Source organism: Bombina bombina, chromosome 6 (assembly GCF_027579735.1).
Source record: "Bombina bombina isolate aBomBom1 chromosome 6, aBomBom1.pri, whole genome shotgun sequence".
Taxonomy (NCBI): Eukaryota; Metazoa; Chordata; class Amphibia; order Anura; family Bombinatoridae; genus Bombina; species Bombina bombina.
The window spans coordinates 148,985,943-149,012,805 of NC_069504.1; the positions used below are offsets into that span (position 1 = coordinate 148,985,943).

General features: G+C 41.5%; 1 protein-coding gene across 1 annotated transcript in view; it reads left to right on the plus strand.

Annotated features, from left to right (window-relative positions):
- Positions 1-26,863, plus strand: part of MOV10L1 (Mov10 like RISC complex RNA helicase 1) — a 1,168,229-nt gene that overhangs the window by 250,322 nt on the left and 891,044 nt on the right. The window contains exon 8 of the mRNA XM_053719185.1: positions 11,140-11,254. Coding sequence (XP_053575160.1) covers positions 11,140-11,254 — 115 coding nt within the window. The remainder of the gene's footprint in view (positions 1-11,139; positions 11,255-26,863) is intronic.

Below are 26,863 nucleotides of genomic sequence, written 5' to 3' on the forward strand. Positions count from 1 at the left end.
GGAGTGTTGCCCTAGAACATCTAGAAACTCTTGGATTCTGGGGTTGCAAGCGGAGGATCCAGGGTTCTGCTCCACCTACGGGTGCGAATTGCCATCTCTGAAGCCTGTCTAGATGTCTTCTATGATATTGGTCTGTCTCTTGCGAGCGTCCAATTTTCAAGGCCATGGGGTGTGCAACTTGGTGGTTTCTCAGGACATACGGCCTTTCCCAGTTTTGGGGGGTCTGGCCTAGGGCCATGTCTCTTGTCTGAGTTTTTGGGGTCTGGGTCACTGCACTTGGTCCTGGGTTGTTCAGTTTCAAGCTTTAGGGTTTAGAATGTCCGCTTTTCCCTTGGTAGGGTTGGTTTTGTCTCTCATGGGAGATTTGGTATCGGCCTGAAGGTTAATTTGCTGCCTTCAGGTGGAACTGCGGTTGTCGCCAGGGGCAACTTTTGCATTACGGTGGACTTGAGTTTGTTGTCTCACCTGAGCTGGTAGTACTGACCGTTAGGTTATTACTCAATGGTAGTGTTTTACCATTCTCTTTGGTCTCTTCACCTTGTCTAGTGCTGAGGAAGTGGTCCCCTTGGTTCTTGTCCTTTTGGGGAGGATTTGGAAGTATACAGTTTCCATAGTATACGGTTTCCATGTAGACCCTGTGGGTCCTTATCTTCTCGTTTGAGGATTCTTTTCTTTCCTCCTTGCGTGTAGGATGTTGGGGGGGGGCTGTCTCTGGTACTAGTGTGTGCCCTGTCTCCCCTTTTAGGAGTGTTCCTTCTTAGAGGAATTTGAGCATGTAGAGCCATCTGTAGTAGCCTGATGTTTAGCTTTTGCTGTCTAGCAAGCGGAAGGTTTATAGTTTGAAACCAGCGGCATCTATTTGCACCTGGTATGTTTGCTCGCAAGCCTTATATCGTGGCAGTTGCTAGTAATTGGTCAGTGGCTCTCCAATGGGTTAGTTCCTCTTAGGACCTCTGTTCTTCTTGAGGCGGGTGTTGCCAGCCCCTTTTTTAGTTGAGTCCGTTCCTTGGAGGGAAGGTCGGAGATCTGTTTGCTCTCTCGGATCTGACCGTGTACTTGCTCTTGACCCTGCTATCCTGCTTGGGGGGGGGGGGGGGGGGGGGTTTCACAGGTGTTCCTTTCTCCACCGGTTGCCTTGCTGCTGGTGTTGGATGTCTCTGGGGACTGGATTCCTAGCGGAAGTTTCTGTCGATAATTCTGCACTTTCTGTGGGATGGGGTCCCTTGAAGACTTAGGGTCAGCTTGCTGCCCTGGAGCTGGAACTCACCAGTTTTATCAGTTTTCTGTGTTTCACAGTGAGCTCTTTTTCCTGGGGATAGTTAGTTTTCCATCCTGTCGGCGGGCTCCGGGTTTTCTTTCGGTCCTGATATGGTTTTTCTACCTATATATGGCTAGTTTTAGCGGTGGTGTCTGCTAGACAAGGGTTCAGTGGGGAGTTTGTGGCTTCATTGGAGCACCATTAGATAGATATAGATATATATAGATATATATATATATATATATATATATATATATATATATATATATATATATATATATATATATATATATATATATATATATATATATATATAGAGAGAGATATATATATATATATATATATATATATATATAGATGGATTAAGCCTGATGAAACATCCACTGGTTGGATGAGAAACGCATTTTTTGTATATTTTAAGTTTTGATTATACTTACCACTTGCTGCCAGACTTTTTTACTTCACATTGGCTCCTTTCTGGATTACTGGCAGTTCCTGTCTTACCGGATATCAGTCTACTGGGTGACTGTTTGATCCCAGTTTGCCTCTAGTGCACCAAGGGAGGTGCTTTTCTAAATGTGAGTATATCCATTACCACATACTGCTGCTATTATTTACTAGGGGTGGCTCACCAAATGCGAGTGTGTCATTACACTGATACTTGTTTTCATTTGTCAAACAATATTGGGCCATGTAGCGCTTCTGTTCTTTTGTGTTGTCTACAGATATTTGATTCAGGATCTGGGCCTTGATCCTCACACAGACAGCTGCCTTGACCCGAATCATCCATTACATCTGTGATACCATCATTTATCATATGATTTGGGACTTTTCTACTTTTTATTTTTACTTTTTACCTTATCAATATATTATCACCACATATATTGTAAACATTTATTGCAAATATTTAGCAGTTATCTGTTTGTATATTGATTATAACCTGTTCTCTGTTAACATCTATTATAACCATTGTATTAGACTGGTTTATATATCACCTATTTAAATGTGATTATTATCTCCACTGATACATTATTATAGGATATTATCCACGCTACTGTAGCATTGGTCTATATATCACCCATTCATCTGTGATTATTATTCCTCTGATGACACACTGTTATAGGTTACTCATTGTGGTATATACCATCTATTTGAGATTGAGATAATTCCTAGGAGATATCAGTACATTATCTAAAAGTATCTCACCTATTTGCTTTATTAAACATAGTCTGGTTCACCAAGGGCAAACCCTATCTCTCTCCCCCATTAGTTATATGGTGCTGTTTCAGAGGATCTGAGGTTGGATTTTTTTCTTCCTTGCGATCGCTCTCTCATAGGTTGGGAGTGTCTCTTAGGAGGGGAACTTCTTAGAGAGATCTTTTCCTTAGGTGGTTGTCCTGTAACCACCTTCGTTCGCTTGTCTTGGGCTCTATTTCGTTGGTTCTTTGGATCTCCTTTTGTGTTCTCCGTTCTCCCCTTCGGGGGTAGGTGGAGGTACCTTTCTTTCAGATAAGTTTGTGCGATTTGGGAGCCTTGCGGGACTTGGCTTCTCAGAGGCATTGTGCTTAGTGGAATCTAAGGATTTTGAGTGGTCTCCAGCACGGCATGCCGGTTGTTTAACTGATGGGCAGTTATTTTTTCATTTTTTATGGGTAATTTCAGGCTGTGGTGCCCTCCGAATGAGCCGCCTTCTGTACCCGCCCTTTGTTTGCATTCAGTGTCCTCTATAGCTTAGGTATTGTTTTCCCAAAAGTAATGAATGCAGCTGTGGACTCTTCCCGTTTAAGAAGAAAAACTTAAATTATGCTTACCTGATAATTTTTCTTTTCTTCTGACGGGAAGAGTCCACAGCTCCCTGCCCACGGTTATCGATGTGGCGGCTGTGATTTAATTTCTTCTTCTGGCACCTTTTCACCCTGATATTTCTCCTACTGTTCCTTGTTCCCTTGGCAGAATGACTGGAGAATGAGGGAAGTGGGGGAGGTATTTAAGCCTTTGGCTGGGGTGTCTTTGCCTCCTCCTGGTGGCCAGGTTTTGAATTCCTGAAAGTAATGAATGCAGCTGTGGACTCTTCCCATCAGAAGAAAAGAAAATGATCAGGTAAGCATAATTTTAAGTTTTTAAAGGTGTTTAAACCATCAATAATACTTGCCTAAATAATTGAAGGAGATAAAAGGGAAAAAATAAGTGAACAAAGTAATGCAAGGAAGCCTTTTACTAATACAGTATTAAAATGAGGAAAAACTATAATATTTTATATTGTGATGGTTTAGAAGAAGGGGAGGGTCAGATTAATCTTAATGTACATTTTAAGGCAAATAAATGTATTAAAGCTTAAAACCTAATAAACAAGTTTGGTAAGGTTAAGCAAATTGAGCTTTTATTTAGTTGCAGGTAAGTACAGGAAGTTTTATATAGAATTTTTTTAAATGCTAATTTCAACTGTAGTTTTGGTTTCAGGATCTGCTCCAAAACACAGGAAAATGCAATTTTTTAACTTATCTGAATCATCTACTTACAAACCAAGAAATGGAAGAATAAAGAGGGGGACAAAAAACGAAATATGGCTTAGCATATTCCCCAAGTTAAACTGTATTTTCCTAACTTTAAATTCTACACAGTTTCCCTTACAATCTGAAACATTTGCTCACAAAAAGTGAACATTCAAACAAAACCAAATTTGAATTGTACTAGACTATATATTTTAAGTTCAAATCCTGTGCAAATTTAAACAAACAAAAAATTCCAGAATAAAATTAAATATTTAAAATAAAAAAAAATCTTTACTTAAAATATATAAATATATTCAAGGCACATATATAGAGATGGCAGAAACTCTGTTTATGACAAGAGGTCACAATTTAAGGCTATAGGAAATTAGATGGATTGCTCTTACAGTAAAAATTGTTTACGTTGCTGGAGATTAAAATTGTGGAACCCATTACCTAAGGAGGTAGTAAATGCCAATACTTTAGATACATTTAAAAATGGTTGACATACATTTTGGCTTGAAACAGTATTAAAGGATATGATTGCTGGTGTTAAATGGTCACCTTTTTAATGGGATTAATTTAAAGTGAAGGTAAACTTTTGTGAATGAAAGCCGTTTTTTTAAAAATACTATTAAAAGCAGGGGCACTTTCATTCATCAAAGTTTACAAAGCAGCTGTTTTGTTAAAAAAAAAATACCTTTTTTTCACAGCTAGAGCAGCTTCCCCCACATAGAGACCCTCTATTCACACGTCAGCAATGACTAATCCTGCTTCCTCCAATCACAGCTTTCCCCCCATGGTAGTCATTGCCTGAGGCCATGCTGTGATTGGAGGAAGCAGGATTAGTCATTGCTGACGTGTGAATAGAGGATCTCTAGGTGGGGGAGCTTCTCTAGCTGTGAAAAGAAAAAAAGGTAATTTTTTTTTAACAAAATGGCTGCTTTATAAACTTTGAATGAAAGTGCCCCTGTTTTTAATAGTATTTTTAAAAAAACGGGCTTTCATTCACCAAAGTTTACCTTCACTTTAAGCTCAACTGGAGCTTTTATTGTGAGTATATTAAGATTTGTATAGGTTGAACTCGATGGATCTCTGTCTTTTTTCAATCTTTATTCTACTATGTTACATTTTATTTATTTCATAAGGTGATGAGTCCACAAGCCATTACTCCTTGAATTCAACTCCTGGCCACTAGGAGGAGGCAAATATTCCCAAAGCTCAAAGAGCACTTCCCAAACTGCTAAACATATTTGGAAAGGTCTTCTCCTAACTAGCATATTAATATGCTTATTTATTACCCAAGTCATCTGTACACTAAATAAATCTCTCTTTTATTCATGCTACATTACGTCATTGAATGCAGGCTCTCTCTACGATTTTTGATTTGGATTGAGTGGCAGCTCTTCTAGCCAATCAGGGCGTCACCATGCACTCCATGTTAATTGATCACAGCATGCTTCCATGCTTGGAACTCTGCCATCAACTTGAAATGCACATGCACAACTCCTTACTATAGTACTATAATAGACTCCATATCCATGAGGATATTTCTAACAGACCAGAGACATTGCAAGCTAACTTCGGCAAGTCTTGCCCTCCGAACCTCCTTGAGTCCCTTGGCTCAGTGTATGGAGGTGATTTGTCTTATGGTGTCCTGCATGGACATCATTCCTTTTGCCAGGTTCTGTCTCAGACCTTTACAACTGTACATGCTGAGGCAGTGGAACGGCGATCATTCAGATCTGTCTCAACAGAATGTATTAGACATCTGATCGAGAGAATCACTCTCTTGGTGGCTCTGTCCAGAGGGACATGTTTTTTAACACTATCCTGGGAGATTGTGACTACGGACGCAAGCCTATCCGGATGGGGAGCTGTTTGGGGTGCCAGGAAGGCACAGGGGTTGTGGGCTCGGTTCCAATAATCCCAATATTTTGGAACTATGGGCAATCTTCAAGGCCTTGAAGGCTTGGCCACTTTTGGGTTTGTCCCAGTTTTATCAGATTTCAATCAGATAATATAACTTTGGTGGCTTACATCAACCATCAGTGGGGAACGAGAAGTTCCTTGGCGATGAAGGAAGTATCTCAGATTCTGGAGTAGGCGGAGGCCCACAGCTGTTTGCTGTCAGCAATCCACATTCTGGGTGTGGACAACTGGGAGGCGGATTTTTTTCAGCAAGCAATCCTTCCATCCAGGGAATGGTCTCTCCATCCCGAGGTGTTTGCGGAGATATGCAGCAAGTGGGGGATGCCGGAGATAGATCTCATGGCATCCCGTCTTAATACCAAGCTGCCAAGGTACGGGTCGAGGGATCCCCAAGCGGATCTAATAGATGCTCTAGCAGTGCCCTGGAGGTTCAAACTCATAACTTTTTCCTCCATTACGGCTTCTTCCTCGAGTGGTGGCCCGCATTAAGCATGAGCGGGTATCAATAGTGGTTGCGAAGGACGTGGTTTGCGGATCTAGTGGGGATGTCCTCATCTCCTCCGTGGAAGTTAGAGATTGAACGCTTAGTCTTAGCCAAGAGAGGTTTCTCTGAGAGTGTCACTGATACTCTTATTCAAGCTCGTAAACCAGTTACTCGGCGTATCTACCACAAGGTGTGGAGGACCTACTTATTCTGGTGTGAAGAGCGTGGTTTTTCCTGGCACAGAGTTAAGGTTGCCAGGATCTTATCTTTTCTCCAGGATGGGCTGGAGAAGGGCCTTTCTGCAAGTTCCCTGAGGGTACAGATTTCGGCCCTGTCGGTTTTATTGCACAAGAAAGTAAAAGCAGGAATAGAGGCGCCAATGGTGCAGGTAAATGGTGGTACAGGTATCACTAATAGCCCAGTGTACACAGGGTACTCACATTTATGGAAGGCACTCACTTGTACCTATAGAGACAGGCTGGATTTTAGCAGCAATCCAGCTAGCTGATCCAGGGTGAGCTGGCTGGTTCGTGGGTGTGTAGAGTGTTGGTACTCTAAAGTAGCATAGCAGGGCGGTACCATATATAACACTGAGAGTGGATTTATATAAAATAAATGAATTTATTTAAAACATATAAAAAGGTTTACCACTCAAAGAATATAATTGGTACATCAGGAATACATGCAACGCGTTTCTCAGTTAAAAACTGTTTCCTCAGGCATGTTTTTACACAGATATTTACTCCTTATATAGGGCTATGCTACTAAACAACACCCACAGCCCACCCCCAACAATTGACATGACACAGACCAATCAGTGTCCCTCATTCAAAATGTTTCCACCCCTGGGGTGATATGAGCACCTAAAAACTTGGAGAGGGATGTATTTACTTGTAAAATATATAGACGCCCTTGCTGCTTCTTAAATTTTGTATATATGTGTGTAAATATTTCGTAGTGGCATGGTATTTTAGTGGCCGATATTTGATGGTAACTAATGTTCGTCAATACTGTGTTCTAATTGGATGTCCCAGCCGTCAATCATCATGTATTAGTCGGACCTGTGCTACTTGCTTCTGATTCGTCTATTTAGCCGTCAATACTGTGTTCTAATTGGATGTCCCAGCCGTCAATCATCATGTATTAGTCGAACCTGTGCTACTCGCTAATGATTCGTCTATGTAGCCGTCAGTCAGAGATTCTGGTCAATTGTTGCTAGTAAGTGTAGTGTCCAATGGATAGGCTAATTGCAGGCGTGCCCCCATTTTGCTGTCCTTAATAGTACACTACAGTGTGCGCCCATCGAGGGAATCTTATTGGTTACTGCATAATGTTTGTAACCGGTGTATCCCATTGGTTCTAATGCAGGTTGTTGTATTGAACAGGGATCATTATTGGTCAGCGGGTAATGTCAACAAAGAGCCCTATTGGTCAGCGGGTAATGTCAACAAAGAGCCCTATTGGTTAGTGCCCCGGAAAATATCGGTATCTACAAAATGATATTGTTAGATCTGTGAATGGATCTGAATATATATAAATGCAAATAGAGTAAATAATCTAATGATCAACGTTATTTAAGCAGTGATCGTATAAATAAATGGCGCAATAAATTTGCTGAAGTTAAGTTAATTTAATAAGTGATATGTGTGTGAAAGATAAGAAGAAAAGACAAAGTGAAAATATTTATTGGCACATTATTTGTGCATCCATAACATCGATGAATACCGATGGCTGTAATTGAGGTATAAGTGATGCGTGAACCTCATAATCATATATGTATAGTAACCATTTAATTCATAAAACGCCTACAATCAGATTAGATCTAATCTGATTGTAGGCGTTTTATGAATTAAATGGTGACTATACATATATGATTATGAGGTTCACGCATCACTTATACCTCAATTACAGCCATCGGTATTCATCGATGTTATGGATGCACAAATAATGTGCCAATAAATATTTTCACTTTGTCTTTTCTTCTTATCTTTCACACACATATCACTTATTAAATTAACTTAACTTCAGCAAATTTATTGCGCCATTTATTTATACGATCACTGCTTAAATAACGTTGATCATTAGATTATTTACTCTATTTGCATTTATATATATTCAGATCCATTCACAGATCTAACAATATCATTTTGTAGATACCGATATTTTCCGGGGCACTAACCAATAGGGCTCTTTGTTGACATTACCCGCTGACCAATAGGGCTCTTTGTTGACATTACCCGCTGACCAATAATGATCCCTGTTCAATACAACAACCTGCATTAGAACCAATGGGATACACCGGTTACAAACATTATGCAGTAACCAATAAGATTCCCTCGATGGGCGCACACTGTAGTGTACTATTAAGGACAGCAAAATGGGGGCACGCCTGCAATTAGCCTATCCATTGGACACTACACTTACTAGCAACAATTGACCAGAATCTCTGACTGACGGCTACATAGACGAATCATTAGCGAGTAGCACAGGTTCGACTAATACATGATGATTGACGGCTGGGACATCCAATTAGAACACAGTATTGACGGCTAAATAGACGAATCAGAAGCAAGTAGCACAGGTCCGACTAATACATGATGATTGACGGCTGGGACATCCAATTAGAACACAGTATTGACGAACATTAGTTACCATCAAATATCGGCCACTAAAATACCATGCCACTACGAAATATTTACACACATATATACAAAATTTAAGAAGCAGCAAGGGCGTCTATATATTTTACAAGTAAATACATCCCTCTCCAAGTTTTTAGGTGCTCATATCACCCCAGGGGTGGAAACATTTTGAATGAGGGACACTGATTGGTCTGTGTCATGTCAATTGTTGGGGGTGGGCTGTGGGTGTTGTTTAGTAGCATAGCCCTATATAAGGAGTAAATATCTGTGTAAAAACATGCCTGAGGAAACGGTTTTTAACTGAGAAACGCGTCGCATGTATTCCTGATGTACCAATTATATTCTTTGAGTGGTAAACCTTTTTATATGTTTTAAATAAATTCATTTATTTTATATAAATCCACTCTCAGTGTTATATATGGTACCGCCCTGCTATGCTACTTTAGAGTACCAACACTCTACACACCCACGAACCAGCCAGCTCACCCTGGATCAGCTAGCTGGATTGCTGCTAAAATCCAGCCTGTCTCTATAGGTACAAGTGAGTGCCTTCCATAAATGTGAGTACCCTGTGTACACTGGGCTATTAGTGATACCTGTACCACCATTTACCTGCACCATTGGCGCCTCTATTCCTGCTTTTACTTTTTAGATTTCCTTCCACTGGATGCTGATAGAGAGCTGCCTCCCAGTTCAGCCAGCTGGATTGCTGTTAAAACCCAGCCTGTGTCCACCGGCACAACTGAGTGCCTTCTCATATTGTGAGTACCTAGTGTTCGCACATGTTTGTTATACCAAAAATCTCCATTGACCTGCACCATTGGCGCCTCTTTCTTGTTGCTTTTTATTGCACAAGAGACTGGCTGAGCTTCCAGACGTGCAGTCCTTTGCTAAGGCTCTGATTAGGATCAGACCTGTGTTTAGATCTGGGGCTCCTCCTTGGTGCCTAAATCTTGTTCTTTGGGTTTTGCAACAGGTTATGTTTAAGCCTCTGCATTCCGTTGACATTAAATTGTTATCTTGGAAGGTTCTCTTTTTATTGGCTATTGCCTCTGCGCGCAGAGTTTCTGAGATTTCTGCTTTGGAATGTGAGCCCCTTATCTGATTTTTAATGCAGATACGGCAGTTTTACGTACTAAAGTTTTCTTCTGTCAGATTGCAACATCAATAAGGAGATTGTGGTTCCTTCCTTGTGCCCTAATCCTCCTTCATTGAAGGAACGCTTACTTTACAATTTGGATGTGGTTTGCGCCTTGAGGTTCTATCTTCAGGCTACTAAGGAGTTTAGACAATCTTCCTCTGTGTTTGGTGTCTATTCGGGGAAACAGAAGGGGCAGAAGGCTCCTTCGACTTACCTATCTTTTTGGTTAAGGAGTGTCATCCGCTTAGCTTACGAGACAGCGGGACAACATCCTCCTGAGAGGATGTCTCATTCCAGTAGAGCAGTGGCTTCCTCTTGGGCCTTTAAGATCGAGGCCTCTATGGATCAGATTTGTAAGGCGGCTACCTGGTCCTCCTTACATACTTTTTCAAAATTTTACAAGGTATGATGTTTTTGCTTCGGCTGAAGCAGCTTTCAGGAGAAAAGTTTTGCATGCTGTGGTGCCCTCAGAATAGGGTCTGCCTCTTCCTTTTTGTTCCCTCTTGTTATTGATTCAGTGTCCTCTGGAGCTTGGGTATAGTTTTCCCAAAAGTAAGGAATGAAGCCATGGACTCTCCCTAGCTTAGGAAGGAAAACATAATTTATGCTTACCAGATAAATTCCTTTCCTTCTTGTCTATGGGCGGTCCCCTATTATTTACTTTATTCTTCTGGCACCATTTTTACCCTAATGTTTCTCCTACTTTTCCTTGTTCCCTCGACAGAATGACTGGGGTAATGAGAAAGTGGGGTGTCTTTGCCTCCTCTTGGTGGCCAGGTGTTATATTTCCCAACAGTAAGGAATGAAGCCGTGGACTCTCCCTATCCAGAAGGAAAGGAATTTATCTGGTAAGCATAAATTATGTTTTTGAAACAAATTTATTGTAAACACAATACAAGTTTAGTAGCTGACACCTTTTTATCAACTTTCTTCCTGTATTCACGTGATATGTTTTGGGTACAAACCCAAATTTAGATTGTCTTCACGCCCTGTCAATAATTATAAGGGAAAACACTTCTTTGCTTTGGTTTTATGCTAATTATTAATAATTTTTACAAAGCATTTTGAATATAAACAAGGGAACACAAAAAGCACAAATAAACATTTTCTTCCATTCTGTTTGAGTAATATGGGTTGAATCCTTTCCTTTTGTATTTATCTTTTTTTTTTTTTTTTTTTTTTTTCATTTTTAGGTCTTCCAGGAGACAACTTCCTAGTTTTCTTCCACTTTATCCCATACCAGACAGGCTCAGAAAATGTGTTGAGCAGAATATGGACATTTTGGCTTTAGAACCTTGTTTAGCAGAGGTAAATTTTGGAGCATTTGCTTATAGTTGAATAAAGAAAAATGTTGTTTGACGCTGAAGGTAGAAATATTCATATTTAGTGATATAGATTTATCATTTATCTTGCTAAATATATTTAAGATTGTAAAACTTGGAATTTATGTAAAAAAACAAACAAACTTTGCGTAATTGAATCCATATGTTTAATTTGTTCTCAAATGTAGAGCAATGACCTTTAAAATATAAAAAAAATATGGAAAAAATAGAGAAATCACTAGTATTCTAAATTAAAAAAAAAGTATAAAGCTTTAGTGCCACCAAAACTCAAAGTAATTGAGTCCAAATAAAGGTTGAAAAATGTTTTTATTTTTTTTTATTTGGTGACTGCAAGTTGTGGCCACTCAGAGGTACAGTAAACACTGTGATCTAAAATGCTTCATTACACATAGTTAAAAAACGTTATACAATACTTTTTTCGTATTGTCCTTATTTATTTTGCCCCCTGTTCTTGTACTTTAACAAGAACAGATGAATAATTCTGAGACCCTTTGTCTTTAATTTGGCCTCAGCAGGGAGAAAAAGCAATGATGATTACACAATAGTGGACAGTCTTTTCTACTGTAGAAAACGATGTGTTAACACAGCTAGAAACATTTCAAACTTGCCTATAATGTTAATTTTATTGTATGACTGCAGAATATCTTAAGTTGTAATAGTGGGTATGTGAAGACAGTTTAGTTGTTTTGCATAATCAATAAATGCATGATAAAAATACCATGCAAAAGATCTTAGTCAGAACTTCAAATGAGTAGTGGATTTTTTTTGGTTTTGGACAAATTTCAAAGTTATGTCTATTTCCCCTCCTCCTGTATCATGTGACAGCTACCAGCCAATCACAAATGCATATACATATATTTTGTGAAATCTTGCTCATGCTCAGTAGGAGCTGGGGACCCAACAAGTGTAAATATAAAAAGACTGGATATTTAACTAATGGAAGTAAATTTGAAATATATTTAAAATTGCATGCTCTGTATGAATCATGAACATGCTTGAACTTTAGTGTCCCTTTAATTATGAGTGTTCTTGCCTCACTACCTATTATTTCTCCTTATTTTGCCAATGGAAGTATATTTCAAAAATGCTTTGAAAATCACCTATGTACATTTAAATGTTGTCATTTCTATGCATTTAACTATCACTATACTGGTGATACAGAAGCTTTAAGAGTTCCGTTTAAGGACCAAAGTCTTGTTTGGTTGCCCTTAAGTTGATTTGACCTTACCATAAACACTTAGATGCCTAAAATATTTAAGGGTAAAGATAACCCTTATACCAACCATGACTCTTAGTTTAGGAGGAATGTCATACTCAAATTCCTTTTTGTATTTTGAGTTTGTTCTTCTAAATAGCTTTCTGCACTCTTGAGGCTTCATCAACTTTACTCTTAGAACAAGAGCTAATTAGGAGAGGAGGTGGGGCTAAAGTTTAAACTTTATTTCTCCAACATAGGTGTGTCCGGTCCACGGCGTCATCCTTACTTGTGGGATATTCTCTTCCCCAACAGGAAATGGCAAAGAGCCCAGCAAAGCTGGTCACATGATCCCTCCTAGGCTCCGCCTACCCCAGTCATTCTCTTTGCCGTTGTACAGGCAACATCTCCACGGAGATGGCTTAGAGTTTTTTAGTGTTTAACTGTAGTTTTTATTATTCAATCAAGAGTTTGTTATTTTAAAATAGTGCTGGTATGTACTATTTACTCTGAAACAGAAAAGAGATGAAGATTTCTGTTTGTAAGAGGAAAATGATTTTAGCAACCGTTACTAAAATCCATGGCTGTTCCACACAGGACTGTTGAGAGGAATTAACTTCAGTTGGGGGAACAGTGAGCAGTCTTTTGCTGCTTGAGGTATGACACATTCTAACAAGACGATGTAATGCTGGAAGCTGTCATTTTCCCTATGGGATCCGGTAAGCCATGTTTATTCAGAAAGTAAATAAGGGCTTCACAAGGGCTTATTAAGACTGTAGACTTTTTCTGGGCTAAATCGATTCATATATTACACATATTTAGCCTTGAGGAATCATTTAATCTGGGTATTTTGGTAAAATAATATCGGCAGGCACTGTTTTAGACACCTTATTCTTTAGGGGCTTTCCCTAATCATAGGCAGAGCCTCATTTTCGCGCCGGTATTGCGCACTTGTTTTTGAGAGGCATGACATGCAGTCGCATGTGTGAGGAGCTCTGATACATAGAAAAGACTTTCTGAAGGCATCATTTGGTATCGTATTCCCCTTTGGGCTTGGTTGGGTCTCAGCAAAGCAGATACCAGGGACTGTAAAGGGGTTAAAGTTAAAAACGGCTCCGGTTCCGTTATTTTAAGGGTTAAAGCTTCCAAAATTGGTGTGCAATACTTTTAAGGCTTTAAGACACTGTGGTGAAATTTTGGTGAATTTTGAACAATTCCTTCATACTTTTTCGCAATTGCAGTAATAAAGTGTGTTCAGTTTAAAATTTAAAGTGACAGTAACGGTTTTATTTTAAAACGTTTTTTGTACTTTGTTATCAAGTTTATGCCTGTTTAACATGTCTCCAGATAGACTGTGTTCTGAATGTGGGGAAGCCAGGGTTCCTTCTCATTTAAATAAATGTGATTTATGTGACACTGAAAATGATGCCCAAGATGATTCCTCAAGTGAGGGGAGTAAGCATGGTACTGCATCATTCCCTCCTTCGTCTACACAAGTCTTGCCCACTCAGGAGGCCCCTAGTACATCTAGCGCGCCAATACTCCTTACTATGCAACAATTAACGGCTGTAATGGATAATTCTATCAAAAACATTTTATCCAAAATGCCCACTTATCAGCGTAAGCGCGACTGCTCTGTTTTAGATACTGAAGAGCATGAGGACGCTGATGATAATGGTTCTGAAATGCCCCTACACCAGTCTGAGGGGGCCAGGGAGGTTTTGTCTGAGGGAGAAATTTCAGATTCAGGGAAAATTTCTCAACAAGCTGAACCCGATGTGATTACATTTAAATTTAAGTTGGAACATCTCCGCGCTCTGCTTAAGGAGGTATTATCCACTCTGGATGATTGTGAGAATTTGATCATCCCAGAGAAACTATGTAAAATGGACAAGTTCCTAGAGGTCCCGGGGCTCCCAGAAGCTTTTCCTATACCCAAGCGGGTGGCGGACATTGTAAATAAAGAATGGGAAAGGCCCGGTATACCTTTCGTCCCTCCCCCCATATTTAAAAAATTGTTTCCTATGGTCGACCCCAGAAAGGACTTATGGCAGACAGTCCCCAAGGTCGAGGGAGCGGTTTCTACTTTAAACAAACGCACCACTATACCCATAGAAGATAGTTGTGCTTTCAAAGATCCTATGGATAAAAAATTAGAAGGTTTGCTTAAAAAGATGTTTGTTCAGCAAGGTTACCTTCTACAACCAATTTCATGCATTGTCCCTGTCACTACAGCCGCGTGTTTCTGGTTCGATGAACTAGTTAAGGCGATCGATAGTGATTCTCCTCCTTATGAGGAGATTATGGACAGAATCCGTGCTCTCAAATTGGCTAATTCTTTCGCCCTAGACGCCACTTTGCAATTGGCTAGGTTAGCGGCGAAAAATTCTGGGTTTGCTATTGTGGCGCGCAGAGCGCTTTGGTTGAAATCTTGGTCAGCGGATGCGTCTTCCAAGAACAAACTACTTAACATTCCTTTCAAGGGGAAAACGCTGTTTGGCCCTGACTTGAAAGAGATTATCTCTGATATCACTGGGGGTAAGGGCCACGCCCTTCCTCAGGATAGGTCTTTCAAGGCCAAAAATAAACCTAATTTTCGTCCCTTTCGTAGAAACGGACCAGCCCCAAGTGCTACGTCCTCTAAACAAGAGGGTAATACTTCTCAAGCCAAGCCAGCCTGGAGACCAATGCAAGGCTGGAACAAGGGAAAGCAGGCCAAGAAACCTGCCACTGCTACCAAGACAGCATGAAATGTTGGCCCCCGATCCGGGACCGGATCTGGTGGGGGGCAGACTCTCTCTCTTCGCTCAGGCTTGGGCAAGAGATGTTCTGGATCCTTGGGCACTAGAAATAGTCTCCCAAGGTTATCTTCTGGAATTCAAGGGGCTTCCCCCAAGGGGGAGGTTCCACAGGTCTCAATTGTCTTCAGACCACATAAAAAGACAGGCATTCTTACATTGTGTAGAAGACCTGCTAAAAATGGGAGTGATTCATCCTGTTCCATTAGGAGAACAAGGGATGGGGTTCTACTCCAATCTGTTCATAGTTCCCAAAAAAGAGGGAACGTTCAGACCAATCTTAGATCTCAAGATCTTAAACAAGTTTCTCAAGGTTCCATCGTTCAAGATGGAAACCATTCGAACAATTCTTCCTTCCATCCAGGAAGGTCAATTCATGACCACGGTGGATTTAAAGGATGCGTATCTACATATTCCTATCCACATGGAACATCATCGGTTCCTAAGGTTCGCATTCCTGGACAAGCATTACCAGTTCGTGGCGCTTCCTTTCGGATTAGCCACTGCTCCAAGGATTTTCACAAAGGTACTAGGGTCCCTTCTAGCGGTGCTAAGACCAAGGGGCATTGCAGTAGTACCTTACTTGGACGACATTCTGATTCAAGCATCGTCCCTTCCTCAAGCAAAGGCTCACACGGACATAGTCCTGGCCTTTCTCAGATCTCACGGATGGAAAGTGAACGTGGAAAAGAGTTCTCTATCTCCGTCGACAAGGGTTCCCTTCTTGGGAACAATAATAGACTCCTTAGAAATGAGGATTTTTCTGACAGAGGCCAGAAAAACAAAACTTCTAAACTCTTGTCGGACACTTCATTCCGTTCCTCTTCCTTCCATAGCGCAGTGCATGGAAGTAATAGGTTTGATGGTAGCGGCAATGGACATAGTTCCTTTTGCGCGCATTCATCTAAGACCATTACAACTGTGCATGCTCAGTCAGTGGAATGGGGACTATACAGACTTGTCTCCGAAGATACAAGTAAATCAGAGGACCAGAGACTCACTCCGTTGGTGGCTGTCCCTGGACAACCTGTCACAAGGGATGACCTTCCGCAGACCAGAGTGGGTCATTGTCACGACCGACGCCAGTCTGATGGGCTGGGGCGCGGTCTGGGGATCCCTGAAAGCTCAGGGTCTTTGGTCTCGGGAAGAATCTCTTCTACCGATAAATATTCTGGAACTGAGAGCGATATTCAATGCTCTCAAGGCTTGGCCTCAGCTAGAAAGGCCAAGTTCATACGGTTTCAATCAGACAACATGACGACTGTTGCGTACATCAACCATCAGGGGGGAACAAGGAGTTCCCTGGCGATGGAAGAAGTGACCAAAATCATTCAATGGGCGGAGACTCGCTCCTGCCACCTGTCTGCAATCCACATCCCAGGAGTGGAAAATTGGGAAGCGGATTTTCTGAGTCGTCAGACATTGCATCCGGGGGAGTGGGAACTCCATCCAGAAATCTTTGCCCAAATCACTCAACTGTGGGGCATTCCAGACATGGATCTGATGGCCTCTCGTCAGAACTTCAAGGTTCCTTGCTACGGGTCCAGATCCAGGGATCCCAAGGCGACTCTAGTAGATGCACTAGTAGCACCTTGGACCTTCAAACTAGCTTATGTATTCCCGCCGTTTCCTCTCATCCCCAGGCTGGTAGCCAGGATCCATCAGGAGAGGGCGTCGGTGATCTTGATAGCTCCTGCGTGGCCACGCAGGACTTGGTATGCAGACCTGGTGAATGTCATCGGCCCCACCATGGAAGCTACCTTTGAGACGAGACCTTCTTGTTCAAGGTCCGTTCGAACATCCGAATCTGGTCTCACTCCAGCTGACTGCTTGGAGATTGAACGCTTGATTTTATCAAAACGAGGGTTCTCAGATTCTGTTATTGATACTCTTGTTCAGGCCAGAAAGCCTGTAACTAGAAAAATTTACCACAAAATATGGAAAAAATATATATGTTGGTGTGAATCTAAAGGATTCTCCTGGGACAAGGTAAAGATTCCTAAGATTCTATCCTTTCTCCAAGAAGGATTGGAGAAAGGATTATCTGCAAGTTCCTTGAAGGGACAGATTTCTGCCTTGTCTGTGTTACTTCACAAAAAGCTGGCAGCTGTGCCAGATGTTCAAGCCTTTGTTCAGGCTCTGGTTAGAATCAAGCCTGTTTACAAACCTTTGACTCCTCCTTGGAGTCTCAACTTAGTTCTTTCAGTTCTTCAGGGGGTTCCGTTTGAACCCTTACATTCCTTTGATATTAAGTTATTATCTTGGAAAGTTTTGTTTTTGGTTGCAATTTCTTCTGCTAGAAGAGTTTCAGAATTATCTGCTCTGCAGTGTTCTCCTCCTTATCTGGTGTTCCATGCAGATAAGGTGGTTTTGCGTACTAAACCTGGTTTTCTTCCAAAAGTTGTTTCTAACAAAAACATTAACCAGGAGATAGTCGTGCCTTCTTTGTGTCCGAAACCAGTTTCGAAGAAGGAACGTTTGTTGCACAATTTGGATGTTGTTCGCGCTCTAAAATTCTATTTAGATGCTACAAAGGATTTTAGACAAACATCTTCCTTGTTTGTTGTTTATTCTGGTAAAAGGAGAGGTCAAAAAGCAACTTCTACCTCTCTCTCTTTTTGGATTAAAAGCATCATCAGATTGGCTTACGAGACTGCCGGACGGCAGCCTCCTGAAAGAATCACAGCTCATTCCACTAGGGCTGTGGCTTCCACATGGGCCTTCAAGAACGAGGCTTCTGTTGATCAGATATGTAGGGCAGCGACTTGGTCTTCACTGCACACTTTTACCAAATTTTACAAGTTTGATACTTTTGCTTCTTCTGAGGCTATTTTTGGGAGAAAGGTTTTGCAAGCCGTGGTGCCTTCCATTTAGGTGACCTGATTTGCTCCCTCCCTTCATCCGTGTCCTAAAGCTTTGGTATTGGTTCCCACAAGTAAGGATGACGCCGTGGACCGGACACACCTATGTTGGAGAAAACAGAATTTATGTTTACCTGATAAATTACTTTCTCCAACGGTGTGTCCGGTCCACGGCCCGCCCTGGTTTTTTAATCAGGTCTGATAATTTATTTTCTTTAACTACAGTCACCACGGTATCATATGGTTTCTCCTATGCAAATATTCCTCCTTAACGTCGGTCGAATGACTGGGGTAGGCGGAGCCTAGGAGGGATCATGTGACCAGCTTTGCTGGGCTCTTTGCCATTTCCTGTTGGGGAAGAGAATATCCCACAAGTAAGGATGACGCCGTGGACCGGACACACCGTTGGAGAAAGTAATTTATCAGGTAAACATAAATTCTGTTTTGTCTTTTACCTATGACATTTAACCTAGTGTAGAGCCGTTGTTATAACTATCCATCGCATTACCCTCTACAAAGCTATACTTAAAAAGGTCTCCCGCAGAGAGAGTTCCCCTGCACCTTACTCCTATCCGGCTGTTTCAAAATTTCCCCCATAAGCTCCTCTTAATGCTGACGTTAGTTTTGATGCCTTGGAGAGCCCTGCCCGTATCTAGTGGGACTATCCCCTCTTAAATACTTAGCTCCTCTTTCTCCTGTTAAGTGTAGTCAGTCCACGGGTCATCCATTACTTATGGGATATTAACTCCTCCCTAACAGGAAGTGCAAGGGGATCACCCAAGCAGAGCTGCTATATAGCTCCTCCCCTCTACGTCACACCCAGTCATTCTCTTGCCCCTAACTAATAGATAGGATGTGTGAGAGGAGTGTGGTTATTAAATTTAGTTTTTTATTACTTCAATCAAAAGTTTGTTGTTTTAAACAGCACCGGAGTGTGTTGTTTCTTCTCAGGCAGTATTAGAAGAAGAATCTACCTGAGTTTGTGTATGATCTTAGCGGACGTAACTAAGATCCATTTGCTGTTCTCGGCCATTCTGAGGAGCGAGGTAACTTCAGAACAGGGGACAGCGGGCAGGGTTCACCTGCAAAGAGGTATGTTGCAGTATATTATTTTCTAAGGAATGGAATTGACTGAGAAAATACTGCTAATACCAATATAATGTAAGTACAGCCTTAAATGCAGTAGTAGCAACTGGTATCAGGCTGTTATGTATGTATGTTGACACTAAAGTATTTCTGGGGAATGGCAGTTCACTAAGAAAATACGGTATACATATAACTTATAGCCTTTCTGCTGTGATAGCGACTAGCAACAGGCTTTTATTATTATTTCATATATTTTAAAACGTTTACTGGTAGGTTAATCGTTTTTCTCTCTGAGGTACTTGGTGAAAACTTATGGGCATTATTTTCCACTTGGCTGTCGTTTATTTTGAATAAAATCAGTTTACTGGCTTCCCCACTGCTGTATTATGAGTGGGAGGGGCCTATTTTGGCGCTTTTACTACGCATTAAAAATTCAGTCACAGTCTTCTTTATTCTCCCTGCATGATCCAGGACGTCTCTACAGAGCTCAGGGGTCTCCAAAACTAGTTTGAGGGAGGTAATCACTCACAGCAGACCTGTGAGACTGTGCTTTGACTGTGATAAAAACGTATTTATTTGATTTGTCAATCGTTTTTTGGTATTAAGGGGTTAATAATCCATTTGCTGATGGGTGCTATCCTTTGCTAAATTAATGCATTTCATATGAAAAATTGATTGCTATAACTAAACCGGTTCATTGTTATATCAAAGTGACAGTTTTTTTGTGTGCTTCTTAAAGGCACAGTAACGTTTTTTATATTGCTTGTAAATTCATTTGAAAAGTATTTTCCAAGCTTGCTAGTCTAATTGCTAGTTTGTTTAAACATGTCTGACACAGAGGAATCTCTTTGTGCAGTATGTTCAAAGGCCAAGGTGGAGCCCAATAGAAATTTATGTAGTAATTGCATTGATGCTACTTTAAATAAAAGCCAATCTGTACAAGTTAAGCAAAATTCACCAGAGAACGAAAGGGAAGTTATGCCGACTAACTTGCCTCACGTGTCAGTACCTGCATCTCCCGCTCAGGAGGTGCGTGATATTGTAACGCCAAGTACATCAGGGCGGCCATTACAAATCACTTTACAAGACATGGCTAATGTTATGACTGAAGTTTTATCTAAATTGCCAGAACTTAGGGGTAAACGAGACCACTCTGGGGTGAGAACAGAGTGCGCTGATAATGCTAGGGCCATGTCTGATACTGCGTCACAGATTGCAGAACATGAAGACGGAGAGCTTCATTCTGTGGGTGACGGATCTGATCCAAATAAACTGGATTCAGACATTTCAAATTTTAAATTTAAGCTGGAAAACCTCTGTGTATTACTAGGGGAGGTGTTAGCGGCTCTGAATGATTGTAACACGGTTGCAATCCCAGAGAAAATATGTAGGTTGGATAAATATTTTGCGGTACCGACATGTACTGACTTTTTCCCTATACCTAAGAGACTTACTGAAATTGTTACTAAGGAGTGGGATAGACCCGGTGTGCCTTTCTCACCCCCTCCTATATTCAGAAAAATGTTTCCAATAGACGCCACCACACGGGACTTATGGCAAACGGTCCCTAAGGTGGAGGGAGCAGTTTCTACTTTAGCTAAGCGTACCACTATCCCGGTGGAGGATAGCTGTGCCTTTTCAGATCCAATGGATAAAAAGTTAGAGGGTTACCTTAAGAAAATGTTTGTTCAACAAGGTTTTATATTGCAACCCCTTGCATGCATTGCGCCTGTCACGGCTGCGGCAGCATTTTGGTTTGAGTCTCTGGAAGAGACCCTTGACACAGCTCCATTGGATGAGATTACACACAAGCTTAAAGCCCTTAAGCTAGCTAATTCATTTATTTCTGATGCCGTAGTACACTTAACTAAACTTACGGCTAAGAATTCCGGATTCGCCATTCAGGCGCGCAGAGCGCTGTGGCTAAAATCCTGGTCAGCTGATGTGACTTCTAAATCTAAATTGCTTAACATACCTTTCAAGGGGCAGTCATTATTCGGGCCCGGTTTGAAAGAAATTATCGCTGACATTACGGAAGGTAAGGGCCATGCCCTGCCTCAAGACAGAGCCAAACCAAGGGCTAGACAGTCTAATTTTCGTTCCTTTCGTAATTTCAAAGCAGGAGCAGCATCAACTTCCTCTGCTCCAAAACAGGAAGGAACTGTTGCTCGCTACAGACAAGGCTGGAAACCTAACCAGACCTGGAACAAGGGCAAGCAGGCCAGAAAACCTGTTGCTGCCCCTAAGACAGCATGAAGTGAGGGCCCCCGATCCGGAAACGGATCTAGTGGGGGGCAGACTTTCTCTCTTCGCCCAGGCTTGGGCAAGAGATGTCCAGGATCCCTGGGCGTTGGAGATCATATCTCAGGGATATCTTCTGGACTTCAAAGCTTCTCCTCCACAAGGGAGATTTCATCTTTCAAGGTTGTCAACAAACCAGATAAAGAAAGAGGCGTTTCTACGCTGTGTACAAGATCTTTTACTAATGGGAGTGATCCATCCGGTTCCGCGGTCGGAACACGGACAAGGGTTTTACTCAAATCTGTTTGTGGTTCCCAAGAAAGAAGGAACCTTCAGACCAATATTGGATTTAAAGATCCTAAACAAATTCCTAAGAGTTCCATCGTTCAAAATGGAAACTATTCGGACAATCTTACCCATGATCCAAAGGGGTCAGTACATGACCACAGTGGATTTAAAGGATGCCTACATTCACATACCGATTCACAAGGATCATTACCGGTATCTAAGGTTTGCCTTCCTAGACAGGCATTACCAGTTTGTAGCTCTTCCCTTCGGGTTAGCTACGGCTCCAAGAATCTTTACAAAGGTTCTGGGTTCTCTTCTGGCGGTACTAAGACCGCGAGGAATATCGGTAGCTCCGTACCTAGACGACATTCTGATACAAGCGTCAAGTTTCCAAACTGCCAAGTCTCATACAGAGTTAGTACTGGCATTTCTAAGGTCACATGGGTGGAAAGTGAACGAAGAAAAGAGTTCTCTATTGCCACTCACAAGAGTTCCCTTCTTAGGGACTCTCATAGATTCTGTAGAAATGAAGATTTACCTGACAGAGGACAGGTTAACGAAACTTCTAAATGCTTGCCGGATCCTTCATTCCATTCCACACCCGTCAGGGGCTCAATGCATGGAGGTAATCGGCTTAATGGTAGCGGCAATGGACATAGTACCTTTTGCACGCCTACATCTCAGACCGCTGCAATTGTGCATGCTAAGTCAGTGGAATGGGGATTACTCAGATTTGTCCCCTATGCTGAATCTGGATCAAGAGACCAGAAATTCTCTTCTGTGGTGGCTTTCTCGGCCACATCTGTCCAGAGGGATGCCCTTCAGCAGGCCAGACTGGACAATTGTAACAACAGACGCCAGCCTACTAGGTTGGGGCGCTGTCTGGAATTCCCTGAAGGCTCAGGGATCATGGACTCAGGAGGAGAGTCTCCTTCCAATAAACATTCTGGAATTGAGAGCAGTTCTCAATGCCCTTCTGACTTGGCCTCAGTTAGCAACTCTGAGGTTCATCAGGTTTCAGTCGGACAACATCACGACTGTGGCTTACATCAACCATCAGGGAGGGACAAGGAGTTCCCTAGCGATGATGGAAGTTTCAAAGATAATTCGCTGGGCAGAGTCTCACTCTTGCCACCTGTCAGAGATCCACATCCCAGGCGTGGAGAACTGGGAGGCGGATTTCCTAAGTCGCCAGACTTTTCATCCGGGGGAGTGGGAACTTCATCCGGAGGTCTTTGCCCAAATACTTCGACGTTGGGGCAAACCAGATATGGATCTCATGGCGTCTCGCCAGAACGCCAAGCTTCATTGTTACGGGTCCAGATCCAGGGACCCGGGGGCGGTCCTGATAGATGCTCTGACAGCACCCTGGACCTTCAAGATGGCTTATGTGTTTCCACCCTTCCCGATGCTTCCTCGATTGATTGCCAGGATCAAACAGGAGAAAGCATCAGTGATTCTAATAGCGCCTGCGTGGCCACGCAGGACCTGGTATGCAGATCTAGTGGACATGTCATCCTGTCCACCTTGGTCGCTGCCTCTGAGACAGGACCTTCTAATTCAGGGTCCTTTCAAACATCAAAATCTAATTTCTCTGAAGCTGACTGCATGGAGATTGAACGCTTGATTTTATCAAAGCGTGGATTTTCGGAGTCAGTAATTGATACCTTAATACAGGCTAGGAAACCTGTTACCAGGAAAATTTACCATAAGATATGGCGTAAATATTTACACTGGTGCGAATCCAAGAGTTACTCATGGAGTAAGGTTAGGATTCCTAGAATATTGTCTTTTCTACAAGAAGGTTTAGAAAAGGGTTTATCTGCAAGTTCTTTAAAGGGACAGATCTCAGCTCTGTCCATCCTTTTACACAAACGTCTGTCAGAAGTTCCAGACGTTCAGGCTTTTTGTCAGGCTTTGGCCAGGATTAAGCCTGTGTTTAAGACTGTTGCTCCACCGTGGAGCTTAAACTTAGTTCTTAACGTTTTACAGGGTGTTCCGTTTGAACCCCTTCATTCCATTGATATCAAGCTGTTATCTTGGAAAGTTCTGTTTTTAATGGCTATTTCCTCGGCTCGTAGAGTCTGAGTTATCGGCCTTACATTGTGATTCTCCTTATCTGATTTTTCATTCAGACAAGGTAGTTCTGCGTACTAAACCTGGGTTCTTACCTAAGGTAGTCACTAACAAGAATATCAATCAAGAGATTGTTGTTCCATCATTGTGCCCTAACCCTTCTTCAAAGAAGGAACGACTTCTGCACAATCTAGACGTAGTCCGTGCCCTGAAATTTTATTTACAGGCAACTAAAGATTTTCGCCAAACTTCTTCCCTGTTTGTCGTTTATTCTGGACAGAGGAGAGGTCAAAAAGCATCTGCTACCTCTCTCTCTTTTTGGCTTCGTAGCATAATATGTTTAGCCTATGAGACTGCTGGACAGCAGCCTCCTGAAAGAATTACAGCTCATTCTACGAGAGCTGTGGCTTCCACGTGGGCCTTTAAGAATGAGGCCTCTGAACAGATTTGCAAGGCTGCAACTTGGTCTTCTCTTCATACTTTTTCCAAATTTTCCAAATTTGACACTTTTGCTTCTTCTGAGGCTGTTTTTGGGAGAAAGGTTCTTCAGGCAGTGGTTCCTTCCGTGTAAAGATCCTGCCTGTCCCTCCCGTCATCTGTGTACTTTAGCTTTGGTATTGGTATCCCATAAGTAATGGATGACCCGTGGACTGACTACACTTAACAGGAGAAAACATAATTTATGCTTACCTGATAAATTCCTTTCTCCTGTAGTGTAGTCAGTCCACGGCCCGCCCTGTTTTTTATGGCAGGTCTAAATTTTAAATTATACTCCAGTCACCACTGCACCCTATAGTTTCTCCTTTCTCGTTTGGTTTTCGGTCGAATGACTGGGTGTGATGTAGAGGGGAGGAGCTATATAGCAGCTCTGCTTGGGTGATCCTCTTGCACTTCCTGTTAGGGAGGAGTTAATATCCCATAAGTAATGGATGACCCGTGGACTGACTACACTACAGGAGAAAGGAATTTATCAGGTAAGCATAAATTATGTTGTTTTTAAATATTTATATCCCTTCAGTGATAAATTAATACAGTTTGTGTCACCTTTACACCACACAGGGTGTTTTGAAAAGCAATACATATTCAAGAATACAAACAATTTGTACACATCAAAATAAAACCTATTATTTAAGCTTTCCATACAATAGATATCAATTATACACCACCTCTTTAATATTTTAACCACTTCTTTACCATCACTGTTGGGCTTAATTTTTTATTTTTAAATAAAAAGAAAAAAACAAACAAAAAAAACCCTTTTACTCCAGAGCATACACCCTTCTCTAAGTACTGTACATATCCTATAGATTCTCTTCAAGCCTTTCTATCACTCAATATAGTTCTCGATAAATGGAGACCCATTCACTTGGAAATATATCTAGTAATACTAAATCCACAAAACTTTTTGAGCTCAGGAAAGGGGCCAGAATATGCTTCTGTGTCTGGAGGGGATAATTTTTAATTATGGGGAGCCATCGCTTTATAAACTTCTTCTTTTTTTTTTTTTTTTCACCTGATAGTTTTAAATGAAAAGATTAAAATATTATTTTGTTCTGTATCTCCCTAATGAAGAGTGAGAAGCTAGGCCCTGCTTTCCCTTTCCAGAATTTCAATATTAAGTGTCTTACTAGAAGGATTATTGTATTCAATATATTCTTCATTTTGTATCATTGCAGGAGCGAGGGGAGGTAAACACCTCAGTTACGGCTGAGGTGTGGAGGTCCTGGGATATTTGTTTTTTATGCTAATGACTTAATACAAATTTTAGCAGCTTCATATCTATTTCCCCTGCTGAGGACTTTTGTTATAATTATGTTTCTCCTTGTGTCCGGTCCACGGCTTCATCCTTACTTGTGGGAATATTCTCTTCCCCTACAGGAAATGGCAAAGGGAGCACACAGCAAAAGCTGTCCATATAGCTCCCCCTCTGGCTCCGCCCCCCCAGTCATTCTCTTTGCCTGCTCTGAACAAGTAGCATCTCCACGCGGATGGTAAATAGTATGTGGTGTTAGTTGTAGTTTTATTTCTTCTATCAAGAGTTTGTTATTTTAAAATAGTGCCGGTTTGTACTATTTACTCTACAACAGAAAGTGATGAAGAGTTCTGTTAAGAGGAGTATGATTTTAGCACCAGTAACTAAAATCCATTGCTGTTACCACGCAGGACTGTTAAAACCAGAGAACTTCAATTGGGGGTAATAGTTTGCAGACTTATCTGCTTCAGGTATGACCAGTCTCTTTTCTAACAACACATAGTAATGCTAGAAGACTGTCCGTTTTCCCTTATGGGACCGGTAAGCCATTTTCTTAGACTCAGTAACAGATTAAATTGGGCTCTATACTGGTTGACACTATTGTGGGCTAAATCGATTTGCTTATATCATATTCTTATGACATTTGGAGTGTTTTATGAACTTAGAAACACTTTTGGGAACGTTTTAATTATGCCTGGCATTGGTTTAGACGCCTAATCTAGTCAGAAAGGCCCCTTCACTCTAGTATGCAGAGGGAGGAGGCCTCATTTTCGCGCCTCAGTTGCGCAGTTACTTCCAAAGGCAGTGCATGTAGCTTCATGTGAGAGGGTCCTGTGGCTGAGAAACAGACTCCGGAAGGCTTATTTCTGTGGTGAATAACCCCTAAGGAAGGTAAAAGCCGCAGCAAAGTCTGTGGCAGGGACTGTAGTGTGTTTTAACCGGTTAATTGAACAATTAAATATTTAAGGGTCTAGAAACTTCATATTTGGTGTGCAATACTTTCAAAGCATTAAGACACTGGGGTGTAAATTTTATAAAGATCGGATATTTCCTTCATAGTTTTTTGAACATTCAGATATAAAGTGTGTTTCTCTTGTTAAGTGTGTTCAGTCCACGGGTCATCCATTACTTATGGGATATATTCTCCTTCCCAACAGGAAGTTGCAAGAGGATCACCCAAGCAGAGCTGCAATATAGCTCCTCCCCTCACATGTCATACCCAGTCATTCTCTTGCAACCCTCAACAAAGAAGGAGGTCGCGAGAGGAGCTGGAGTT